This window comes from Polypterus senegalus, chromosome 11 (assembly GCF_016835505.1).
Source record: "Polypterus senegalus isolate Bchr_013 chromosome 11, ASM1683550v1, whole genome shotgun sequence".
In the NCBI taxonomy this organism is placed as follows: domain Eukaryota; kingdom Metazoa; phylum Chordata; class Cladistia; order Polypteriformes; family Polypteridae; genus Polypterus; species Polypterus senegalus.
Window position 1 is genome coordinate 31,882,646 of NC_053164.1, and position 12,756 is coordinate 31,895,401.

General features: G+C 41.0%; 1 protein-coding gene across 1 annotated transcript in view; it reads right to left on the reverse strand.

Annotated features, from left to right (window-relative positions):
- ikbkb (inhibitor of nuclear factor kappa B kinase subunit beta) overlaps positions 1–12,756 on the reverse strand; it is an 87,998-nt gene that overhangs the window by 12,013 nt on the left and 63,229 nt on the right. Inside the window, exons 17-21 of the mRNA XM_039768286.1 lie at positions 9,312–9,361; positions 9,119–9,218; positions 8,709–8,856; positions 8,489–8,619; positions 360–465 (exon numbers count right to left, since the gene is read on the reverse strand). Of these exons, the coding sequence (XP_039624220.1) occupies positions 360–465; positions 8,489–8,619; positions 8,709–8,856; positions 9,119–9,218; positions 9,312–9,361 (535 nt within the window). The remainder of the gene's footprint in view (positions 1–359; positions 466–8,488; positions 8,620–8,708; positions 8,857–9,118; positions 9,219–9,311; positions 9,362–12,756) is intronic.

Sequence of the window (12,756 nt, forward strand, 5' to 3'; positions counted from 1 at the left end):
TCTCTATTTTAACAGACTGCAGAAGCTACAGAGCCGTGCATTGCATTTCTAGTCATGGTATACCCTTGTGCCAACCATTTTTTTTCTGCTCCAAATTATCTCTCTGTACTGCTTTGGCTTAAAAATTGCAATATGCACTCAGCTACTGGGGGTCTTCTGCTTAATAAGAGCTGTAAATACACTTGTTTAAGCCTCTGCTTCAGTAAACAAAGCTTGAAAAACAATCCATCGTGCTTTATCCCACTCAACTTTGGGGAGAACCAAAGGCAAGAGCCAGCTCTGGATGAAATGCCAGCACCAGCACATGCAGGAAGATGATACTTGCTTGCTTGGTGAAGGAGCCTCTGCCAGCACCTTACCTTCATGTCATGCTGCTGCTCCTGCTCCTGGATTGTCTCCTGAACCAGACTCTGCAGCTGACATTCAAAGTTCCTGCTTTCTTCAATCACCACAAACGATTCATCTCTATAAAGAAGATGGAGAACGTCACTCTTTAGATACCAGACATTGAAAGGCTTAGATTACCATTTCACAATCCAAGCAGGATCGCTTAGTTTAGCACATGAAAGAACTTCACTGTTCATTGTGTACATGACACAGATAACCCCGTAAACCTGCCACCTTGGACAGTGTAACAGACGGCACACGTGAACTGGCATCCCGGCCAAGACTGAACAAGGATCCTTACCAGGCTGGGATGAAAGTGCAATGGAAGGTCTGGGGGAAATGCAATAGACTGTAGCTGTGGCTCTCCAGAGCTCCATTCCATAGAGGAGGTTGTCACTTTATATTATACATCAGTGATAACATCCGGTTACACTACGATTGAGATTAGGGTTGGGGAGGGTTATTTGACTCAAGTCAAGTAAACTAAGTGACAAAAACTAGAAATCTAATTGGCTGTCCAGTGGAGCTACTGAATTGAATTGCTGCAGAGGTCTGCAACTGGGCCTATCTCGGGAAATGAACACTGCTGAAATTTTTGTCCCCCAATACACTAGATGACCTTATCCCTGGACTGGGAATCCCATATAGAAACCCACAGGGCATGCTGGGACCTGTAGTCCCGTGGGACAGACCTGCTGGGTTTCGTTGGGTCCACCAGGGGTAGCTGCCAGAATTTACAATTCCTACTTTCAGGGACTTCTGTTCGACACAGAAGTGTTTCCTATGGGCTATGCCCCAGCACCGGAAATATTCCTGGGTCATAGATAAAAGATGCCACTCGATCTCAGCCAGGCAAGTCAGAGTCAGCTGAGTGGAAGATTGTCAACTTCTCGTGGAGGAGTGGAAGGAGAAGAAAATGAATATCGTTGTGATTTATAAAGAGTGTTTAAGGTGTTTGGTGCAAATAAACCTTTTTTTTATATCGGGACTTGTGTAGTGGCGCCTCCTACTGGTCAAAGCAGGTTCCACAGTTCATTTCATAAAAGTGTGTAGGTGCCATTACAACACAAAGGAAAAGCCTTATAATCATCCCCTTGAAAATATACAATGTGTGTTTCCTTTGAAAGACCTAAACAGTTTTCACAAACAGAAAACATGAGTTGAAAAATGTGGCTTTAAGAAAATAAAAAATGGGGACAAAAATGTAAAAAATAAACAAAATTTAAAGGAAAAAAATCAATTGGTGAGAACAGTTTCAATGTATAAAAGAAAAAACAAGTGAGTGACCTAATGCCTTCGACTCTGAGCGAATCACCGCAGTGGCCAGTGTTGACATCACAGAAATATGGAAACAAAACGCTTGTGTTAAGCAACTGATTTGTACAAACGTGGCTCCTAACTCTTTTATTCCAATTACATATTTGACTTATTTTCTAGTGATCACTCCAACCTTTCTGAAGGTTTATTACAACAGTTATTTACTAGCATGCCTTGGGATTTGCTAGGAGGGGTGCCATTTCATGCTTTTCCTGTGCTGAGTACTGCTGTCAGCTGCAGTTTTATTAGGGCTGTCATATTTCATCTTGGACTTTTCACCTTTCGACTATTTGCTGGTCGTACAGAAAATGATTTCTTCACTCCCGGAAAGTTCACAATTGACACAGCCTTATGGCCATTGATTTCTGACAAGAAGATTATACAGCTTACAGAAGCCATTACTTGGAGAAATGAGACCAACTGCAGGCTAAAAGGGTATACTCCAGCCTAAAATACCGTTGAAAATGATATAAAAAATTATATACCTCTAACATGCCTTGGTTTGAAGAAGCAAAGCCTGGCTGCTCCTCTTCATCAAAAGGAGCCAGTTGAGGTGGTTCGGGCATTTAATTAGGGAGGTGTATCAGGTATGTCCAACCGGGTGGAGTCCTCTTAACACCTACTGTTCCCCAACGTTAAGAAAGCTCACCAGAGACTGCAAGGCCTATCACAGCTTAGGAGGTTTGCTGTCAATCTGGAGGCAAAGGAATACTTTTATAGATTGACAATCAACTGTGTGTGTGTTATGGTAACACGTCAGGAGAGGAAAAACATCAAGTGCAGGGAGTGCATTTTGGATTAATGCAATCATTTTTTGAGATGATGATTAAATGTATTAATACTTTGTACTTTAAAGATGGTTTGACTGTAATGTTAGTCACTGTTTATTGGTAGAAGATAAGGAAGCAACTGTTTCATCTGGAGTTTCAGCAAGCTAAATTCTAATCAATAAAGTATTGTGTCATATATGGCCATCAGTGAAATATCAACCATTCAGTTTAGTTAGAAATATCGGCAATTTCCTTTCTGAATTGGAGGAAAACTAGCCGTGGGACATAGTTTACAGGTCCAATGAAGCTGTAGATTCTCAAAGGAAGCAGAGAGTCTAAACAGTCCCAAAACACTTTTTTTAAAAAGAGCTGTATTGTTTAATAAAATCACATATATCTATAACTCTTTTTTTTTTCCTTTTCTCCCAGAGCTGGAGTGCCAATTCTGCCACCCACCCCCAGATTTGTCCCAAAAACCTCACACTGTTCCACCTGAACTAGTGTGGTGCTGAGGTGTTACCCATCGCAAGGCCGCACTCGGGTCCTAATCTGGGATCCTAAGGTTGTTTGTCGTGTGGTGATGTGGCAATGCGTTGTATCAGCGTGTGCTCCTAATCCCTTTCTCCTCTCTCTTTCTCTCTTCCATATCTGAATATTTTTCTAAAAAAGTAGATTTTCTAAACAGCACAGAAAGCAATTGTTTTACACATAAAACAACATAAAACAGTTATTTATAACAAATGTCACTCTATTTTTATGTTCCATGAGCCTCTGCAGTATGTAAATTCACATACTTATTACATACCTGTTTGTCTCATCCCTCATAAGCTGAAAGGCACTTTCTGGAAAAAAAAACAACTACCTGTGTTTCGTGTTCAATTTCCAGATTGCTTGCACTCGTATCGGAGTTCGAGAAGTCAAGAGTCTGATTCAGCAATAATATACAAAAAATAAATAATGTACACAAAGTATTGTGCTTTGTGCATTTGCTTCGCTTTCTCGCCCGATGTTGATGCCATTCTAGACACTGTTTACTCTGTGCTACTCACGCACACACGAGGATCCAATGTCAAGTCAACGAATCTAACAGTCCTCCTAGCAAAGTGGGTCTACCATGAACATAATGGTGAGTTTTATCGTCATTTACAGCGGATTATCACCTTCTGCCTCAAACACCAACAGCCACCCTTAACCCCTGCTGTCGACAAGAGTTGACATCCATCCCAGAAGAGTTAATGAAGCACTTCATGCTTTGTCAGTACTGTGTAACTCCAGCCTGACATGCAATAAAAGTCCTTAAATAAAGTCTTTTTTTAATCAATGACTTTGGTAGCCATTATATTTAGGTTTTATCTGTATTACAAACTATAGCCTGAAGAATGAATGAACATTTAAAGTAGATAACACACTTTGTGGGCATTTCATACAGGAAGCACATGTAACCCTCTGAATTTGACCTCAAATTGAATTTTTTTTAAAAGAATGCATATTTTCAATCTGAATCTCAGTAATGGGCTCAGGTAACTGCCCTACAGCTAACATCCCCTAAGACATGAACGTCTCACTCCCAGTTCTTGCAGTGGTCTGTGACTGAAGCTTTAGGAAGGTAACCAAAAAATGTCCATTCATTTATCTTCTATGCCAGCTTTCTGCCCTACAAAATTATGACCAGGGAAGTTGAGTATGCCTGAACATTTTCTTCCCTAATAGACTAGGTGACAGAATTCCGGGGTTGGAACTCCTCCACAGACAACCGCAGGGCATGGTGGGATTTGTAGTCCCATAAGGCAGTCCTGTTGGGTTCCATGGGGGCCACCAGGGGGAGCTGCTGGGATGCATAGTTCCTATTTTCTGGGACTTACAGTCAACCCGGAAGTGCTTCTGACAGACTATGCCCTGGGACCGGAAGTACTCCTGTGTCTTAAATGAAGCTGCCTGACATCAGCCAGGTGAGTCAAAGTCGGGTAGAAGGGGATAAAGCTTGCCTGGAGGAGTACAAGGTGAAAGAAATGATCATTGTAAGAAGTGAGAAACATGTTATGATGCTAATAAACCCTTTTAATATATTGGAATTTGTGTCTGTGAGTTTGTGTCTAGGGTTTGAGGTGCTGCAACACTCCCCAGTAGTGACAATACTTACTGTGACTTGTTTAATAGTGCATGTCCAAGTTATGTGAACATCCACAACATAACTGCATTACTCTGTATAAGGGTAAAAACTCAATAAATATTTAGAAGATGAACAACAGCACTCCAGCATCGATTTGGCTATGGATGTAGTATAGTTCATGTTTTACCTTATACTACATGTAAAGATGCAATACTTTGTCCATAATTGACCAAAATGATCATCTTATATAAGATACAAAATAAAAAGTTTGTTTTCAAAACTGCTCATACTCAAAAGAAATTTACATAAAGAATATTCACATTCATATTTAAAAGATCCATGCCCCGAATGTTAAGAGACCTCATCCAAATCTGAGGCCCACATTGCAGCTTTACTGCTACTACCTTCAACCCAGAGTTTAGAGTAAGCAGGCCAGAAAATTAATGAACTCACATACACAAAAAAGAAGAAAACTGAATACCTAAACAGATGAATACTTAGTAGTATGTTTTCTGCTAATTTCTAGCAATTTATCAAGAAGTGAATTTCATCAACATTTTTGCAACTTTGCCATTCCTCAGACACGTGAGCCTAACAACGTTTTGTCGAGAACAGAATTGAGGTAAACGATAATGGGGGGCTAAATACCACTGTTAATTTCATTTTCCCTCTTTACCTTTAGAGTGGAGGATGCCACCCGAAGGACCTCTGACCTCTTCCACTCTGACTCCAGAAGTCCTGCTCCCCTCCATTCTTCCCGCTACTTAAGAAGAAACATTCATTTATGGACCAGCTACTGGGGAGGACAGATCCTCCTACCAGGAAGCACACACTATAGGCAGTGCAAGCCGTGTTTTGGACCAGACAGCCCTTGGATATTTCTTGACCCTCCATTCTTTTTGTTCATTAATCAGATTAAACGGGGCATCCACCAACGTGTCACGGAGGCCCAACTCTTTAACTGTTTATGTTTCTATCTGTTACATTTGTTACTTAGTTATTGAACTACTGCTTTGATTTTAAGTTATTTACATTATACTTCAATATACAGTGGAACCACAAGATACGAACACCTTTGTATACAAGAAATTCAAGATACGAGGAAAGTATGAGTGAAAAATTCTGATCTAAATACGAGCATTGGCTTGAGTAATGCGCCACGAGCCAGGCTGTGGGTATGCGTGACGCGTTTCCCGATCTGCCTTGACTCGGGGATTCATCCAAGCTGACGGTGCCAGCCCGTCAGCTCACTCAGTGTTCCTTGTTCTCCTGTAGCGTGAGGATCTACGCGTTTGTGCGCTTGTGATTCCACAAGGAATTGATTGCCCTCAAGAGGAGAGAGAGAGAGAGAGAGAGGAGTGGAGAGAGAGAGAGGCGGCGGAGAGAGAGATAAGAGAGAGAGAGAGGCGGCGCGCGAGAGAGATAAGGAGAGAGAGATGCGCACGAGAGAGAAGAACCATCAGCTCAGTTATGATCACATGACGCTCAGCAGACAAAGTGTATCCATACTACTCGTATTGCAAGACATTGCACGTTTTATCAAGTCAAAATTATTTAAAAATTTAGCTCGTCTTGCAAAACACTCGTACACCAAGTTACTTGCAAACAGTGGTTCCACTTGTATATATTATTTATCAATGTTATTTGTTAGGAAAATTGATTTTTATGTTGATATTTTTGGGGGTGCGGAACGGATTAACTGGATTTCCATTATTTTCAATGGGGAAGTTTGTTCTAGATACGAGAAATTCGCTATACAAGCTCAGTGCTGAAACTAATTAAACTCGTATCTCAAGGTTCCCCTGTATATCCATATTACAAATGAATTATTTTATGTTAATGCAGCCTGATACATTTTATATCAATTATAATTATATATTCATCACTGGTCTAAATCTTTTTTTCCCATTAGTCATTATTGATAATTCCTCTGTCTCCCCTTCCCCACAGGTTAAGAGTCTGGGTGTCATTCTTAACAGTACTTTAACTTTCAGTCCCACATCAGTAATATCTCCCGGTCTGCATATTTCCACCTGCGTAACATTAATCGTATTCCCACCTCCCTCACTCCCCACACCACTGCTATACTTGTTCATAGCCTGTTCACTTCTCGTCTGGATTATTGCAGTTCCCTTTTCTTTGGTCTTTCTTGCAAATCTATTTATAAGCTTCAACTGGTCCAGAATTCAGCTGCCTGTATCATTACTAGAACCCCCTCTTTTCACCATATCACCCCGTCTAGCAGCAGCTTCATTGGCTTCCAGTTAAGTTCCGCATTCAATTCTAAATTCTCCTGTTAACTTTTAAGGCTATCCACAACCTTGCCCCTCCACATCTGTCCGACCTCCTCCATGTTGCCATTCCCTCCCATACCCTTAGATCCTTGTCCACCATTCACTTAACTGTCCACTTCGTCCATCTTACCACAATGGGGAGCACAGCATTCAGTCGCTCTGCTCCCCATCTCTGGAACTCACTACCATCTGAGCTTAGAAATATTGAATCATTCTCACTTTTCAAATCTAAACTTAAAACACATTTGTTTAACACTGCTTTTTCTCTTTGACTACAATTGCTCTGTCTGATTTTAAATTTTGTATTTTTAGTTTTGTTTATACCTAATGTGTGTTTTATCTATTGTTCGGTGTCCTTGGGTTTTTAGAAAGGCACCTATGAATAAATGAACATTTCATCAGTTCCCACATTGTAGGCAAGATCAATCCTGGATGAGATGAAAGCCCACTGTAGGGCAAACTCTGCCAAGCACAAGCCAATGACAAAAAAATTAGCTTTACTTAAATAATGGGGGCAAGGCCCTTAACCTGCAATTGTTCCATCCTGGGTATGACATTAATCTGTATCCAGCCCTGCAAGTTGGAGGACCTGCTTGGGGGTTGGTGGCAGGATTGGGACTCCAGCCTCTGTTAAGAAACCTCACCCTGTTCAGTGTGGTGCTGAGGTGTCACCCATTGCACAGATGCACTCGGATCTCAATCCGGGTGGTTTGCCGTGTGGTGAGTGTGGCAATGTGCTGTGATCGGTGAGTGCTCCCAACCTAACCTAAGTATAAGGAAACATCATGATTAGCTAATGGCTAATAAATCTTATGCACATGAGCAATGTGTATCTGTTTTGACTAACTGGACTCATTGGAGATTATTAATGAAGTTCTGACATTCAGGAATAGACACTTCCATGACCTACAATGCAAATCATAAAATACTAAAGGCAATAACTCTACACCACGTCTACTTTGAAGTTAAAATGGTGATTACTTCCTTGCATCCTTGGGTACAAGTCCAGATTTTCTGTCCTGAAGTGTTCATGTACCATTCAAAAACACAAAAGGCGAAAAATGATGAAACCCAATGTTAGGCTGGTTAACTTGACATTTGCTTACATGCACATGCGCACTGATGGTCAGGATGCTTATGTGCCATCACACTGTTTGAACTCAAGCGTAGCGTCCTTGTTTAACAAGGAGAAGTAGGATGCCAAGAAACCTGCAGATCATATTCTGTTCCTGTTGAACTTGCTAACACTGTAGATGTTTGACATGAAAACAGTTGCCTTTAACAGAATCAATGGATTTGAAAACTGGCAGTGTTGACACTATGACAAGAATTATAGTTTAGCACTTGTGGACATGATCAAATTACAAATACAACAGTCAACCTAATGCGTGTTTAATTTTACTGCCAAATTTTACACATCAGTGCTTTGCCCTTTCTGCGGAGTCACATTTTAACATAAGCTTTATACATTACTACCATAATAATGTCAGATACATGTAATTTGATGCAGCAAGAATAATAAAAAAAATACCACCAGCACATTTAATGAACGACATTAAAAATGCATGAGTTGTGAAAGGATTCGACGTTACAACACCTAAGAGCTGTACCTGCACTTGGAATCTGACGTCGCCTTGCAGACAGGGCGTGCCTGAGCAGACAGCATATGTGGTGCGCTGGCACTAAACCGTGAAGGAGTCATGTTCTCAGGACTCCCACTTAGAGGACTGCGCACCTTACTCTGTGGGAACACAAAGACAAATCCTTTTAAATCGTATTGAAACATCTTCACTAAAAAGAGTTCAGCTATGGTAAGACCCCAATACTCACACAGGCCACCTTCAACAAGTTCCACAATTCTTTCTGACGTTTCTCCTGCAAGCTGGTTATGGTTCTCTCACTCTCTGTCATCTTTTGAATGACCCCCTCAACCTGAGGGATTAAGTCCATCACCTTTTTCCGGCACACAACTGTCTTACTGGAACATAAAAAAAGTTTCATTAGAGACGCTTGGTAAGCAACGGCAACCTCAGAGGAGAAACTCAGAACTTCCAAGGGTTTGTGCAAGTATTTGTTTTCACAGTCTAGGGACTCCAGATGACATCATATTAATTATGACCAGTCAGAAAGACTAGCTATGATGCCTGTAAACAATTAGCTGCAAACTCCACAGGCTGATAATCATTCTGTCGTTTATTTCAAGGCAACACTGATTTTCTGATAATGCAAGTTTGACCCACCTGAGATGTGCATAAAAGTCTTTCAGTTTCTTCTCATAGAAGAACACAGCTTGAACTACCAGCTTCACAATGTCTTGGCAGTCTCCAGAGCTGCGCTGGTCTATAGATTAGAACAGATCAGCCAACATTATAAGAACAAGAACTATTATAAGAGCAGACTATGTCCCTAATGGAAATAATGTTTTATGCTCACCTCTTGGCTTCTCCCTCAATCGGCGATATAGCTCCATGGCCTTTCCCTCACTGCAAAAGAAAATATACATTAAAAAAAAAAAAATCATCTCCTTAGCTGGAAATCGGACCTTTATTTGTTTATTTAGCCAACACCATCTATCCAAAGTAACTTATTAATCACAAGTGTATAAACACAAACACAGAAACACAAGTCAACATGTTTCATTGTAAGTTCAGCACAGAGAACATAAAACAGATGTCCTGTCCAAATCAGTGATTTGTCATCGAAGACACGGAATAAAGGAAGGATAAGGATGGACGGGCATCCCGATTGGGTTGGTTAATGGTACCTTTCCCGGTTGGGAGGCTGTTATGAGGGAAGGATAGCAGGGGTACTGCCTCCCTAGGCTTTGTGTTCCATGACTCACAGGTCCCGCAGTGGTAGTGCTGCTGCTTTGCAGTAAGGAGACTGTGGAAGATTATGGGTTCGCTTCCCGGTTCCTCCCTGTGTGGATAGCGCTTTGAGTACGGAGAAAAGAGCTATATAAATGTAATGAATTATTATTATTATTATTATGACTACAGCAGATGGCAGTGTCCCTCTGGTATGGCTCCCGTTTGCACAGCCGCAGGACTGCATGGGAGTTGTAGTTCTGCTGGGCAGTCCTTTTGGGTTTCTCAGGTGCTGTCAGACTCCCCTGTTACGGAGAGGTTCAACCTCAGACAGAAGTGCTTCCATGTGGCAATCTTGTTGGACTATAAGAACTCCAGAGTTCGTGTTGAAAAGCATCCGGCAGTCGGAGTTGGACAAGGCTTGCTCATCAGAGAGTGGAGGTGGAGACGGAAAGGAAAGAAGCAAAATAAAATGTTGACTGATTTATCAGGTAATTAAAACCTGTAAAAGTTTTTTTGTTTGAATAAACACTTCTTTCCTTGAACCCGTTACTGTGTGGTTTGGCTGTGTCTGGGTGTCTGGGGTGCAGGTGTGCCCACTACAGGTCGCAGTCTTCAAAAAGTAAATGAAATCTTAATAGGAGGAACTCCTCCTTTATACGCACAGTCAAAATAAACTTCAAGGCACAGCATTCATACAGATAGCAGAAAATGTTAAAGGATATGTTTGGTATTTTTCAAGTTGAAGTTATTTCTTCATAATTATGGTATGTATTTATTTGCCATATAACGTTGTGTTCTAAAGTGAAGCATTTATTCTTATAAGTTTTAAAAAATTCCTTGTCTGTTCTTGTAGCTTACAATGTGACTACCAGATTTGCGGGTCCATAGGTTAATGGAAAAGCTTGAAAACTTAACCAAATACATGCAGTTTGAAGCAGAAAAACCTTCGATCAAAGAAAGTATGCCTTCTACATTTATAAGGCATCCAAGTGATAACAAAAGGAAACTAGAAATAATTATTTAATCACAGATTCTTGGAAATATTGTACTTGAAGTAATAAAATATTTTCAGTTCACTTGCTATTAAAAACTAAAAAGACTTCATATTAGACTACAACTTTATGTGACAAATGAATGTACGCAATGATTGTGAAGCAATGACTTTGTCTTTAAAAATACTGAACTTCTCCTTTAAGGTTTATCTAACACAAGTCCGATCTCTCATTAGGAAAGTAAAAGCAGTAAGGAGAGTGAGGACAGATCAGATACAGAGTATATGCAAAGTACGGTTCAGAGACTTTTTATGGGACTGATGAAATATGGGATTAAAGCCTGAATATTTTCAGAATAACTAATGAAAATATGACTTAAACAAAATATAACAGAGGTCTTCACATTGATCAACTTATGACAGTTCTTACCTGCTCATTTTTCTATCCAAAAGCAATTTATTGTTCTTATGTAATTATAATTCTTTTCAAATGCCTACATTTGGAGTCCTGACAAGTTAACCAAATTGCTTGTGGATTACTGTACATGTCTGAGGTGAGGACTGAACTGGCTACTGTGATGAACACTCCTGAGTCTATAGCTCTGGGTCACACTGACTTATTATGATGACTTTAAGGGCAACCTTTGAGAGGTCAATGGGACACATCTGGAAACTGCTGTAGTAATTTTAGCCCAACTTTTCAAATAGTACACTGCTCAGAAAACTTAAGGGGATACTTAAATCACACATTGGATCTCAATGAACAAAATATGAAAGTGGAAAATCTTTACAGAGTAATACTGTGTAATTTGTTGAGAAAAATATCATACAACAACAGTCAATGGAAACCCTCACAAACCCACTGAGGGTCTGGATTCAACATCACACCGAAAATCAAAGTCAAAAATTGAAATCACGGGCTGATCCAACTTATGTGAATTTCATGACAGTAACTCATAATATGATTATAATATGAAGTGTGTATGGCTGCCAAGTGCCTATATGCACTCCTGACAATGTCTGGGCATGCTCATGATGAGATGGCAGATGGTGTCCTGGGAAATCTCCCCCCAGACTTGGATCAGGGTATCAGTGAGATCCTGGACAGTTTGCGGTGCTACTTGGCAGTGTAGGATGCATTGATAGTTCTCAGTTGAATTCAGGTATGGAGAAAGTGCAGGACAGTCAAAGGTATCAATGCCTTCATCATGCAGGAACTGCCTACACACTCTGGGCACATGAGGCCAGGCATTGTCCTGTACCAGGAGGAACCCTAAACCTAACCCTGCTCTCAGTTGTGAAGAGAACAGTGCATCAATGGTGGAGTTGCCAATCGTGGTATTCTCTGGCGAATGCCAATCAAGCTGCACAGTGACAGGCTGTGAGCACAGGTCCCACTATAGAGGACATTGGGCCTTTATGCCATCCTCATGGAATCTGTTTCTGACAGTTTGGTCAGAAACATGCACACCAGTAGCCACCTGGAGGTCATTCTGTAGGCTCTAGCAGTGCTCCTCCTGTTCCTACTCGCACAAAGGAGCAGATACCCATCCTGCTGCTGGGTTGATGCTCTTCTACGACCTTGTCCAGCTCCCCTTGTGTAACGGCCCATCCCCTGGTATCTGCTCCATGCTCTTGAGACCTTCTTGCAATGGCACATATGGATGGGAGCCAGACTACCTATGCAACCTGAATTAGCTGTAGGTACCGCTTCATGCTACCAGTAGTGACAATGACACAAGCAAATTGAAAAACTAGAAAAGAATCAGTCAGGAAGGGTAAGTAGAGAACAACTGTTTGTGGCCACCACCTGCAAAACCATTCCCTATTTGGGGCTTGTATTGTTGTCGCCTCTCCAATGCAACTATTTTCACTTACATTTGCACCAAGGCAGGTGCAGTTGACTCAGAATCGCTTGTGCTTCCTAACTGGACAGAATGACATCCTGGAAGCCTAACTGACTTGGTGCTAGACTGTGATGATTAAGTGTTTCCTTAATTTTTGAGCATAGTATAGTCTTGTCAAGCCAGACATAAAACAATATACAGTATTTCTGGAGACAACCATGAGTGAATGT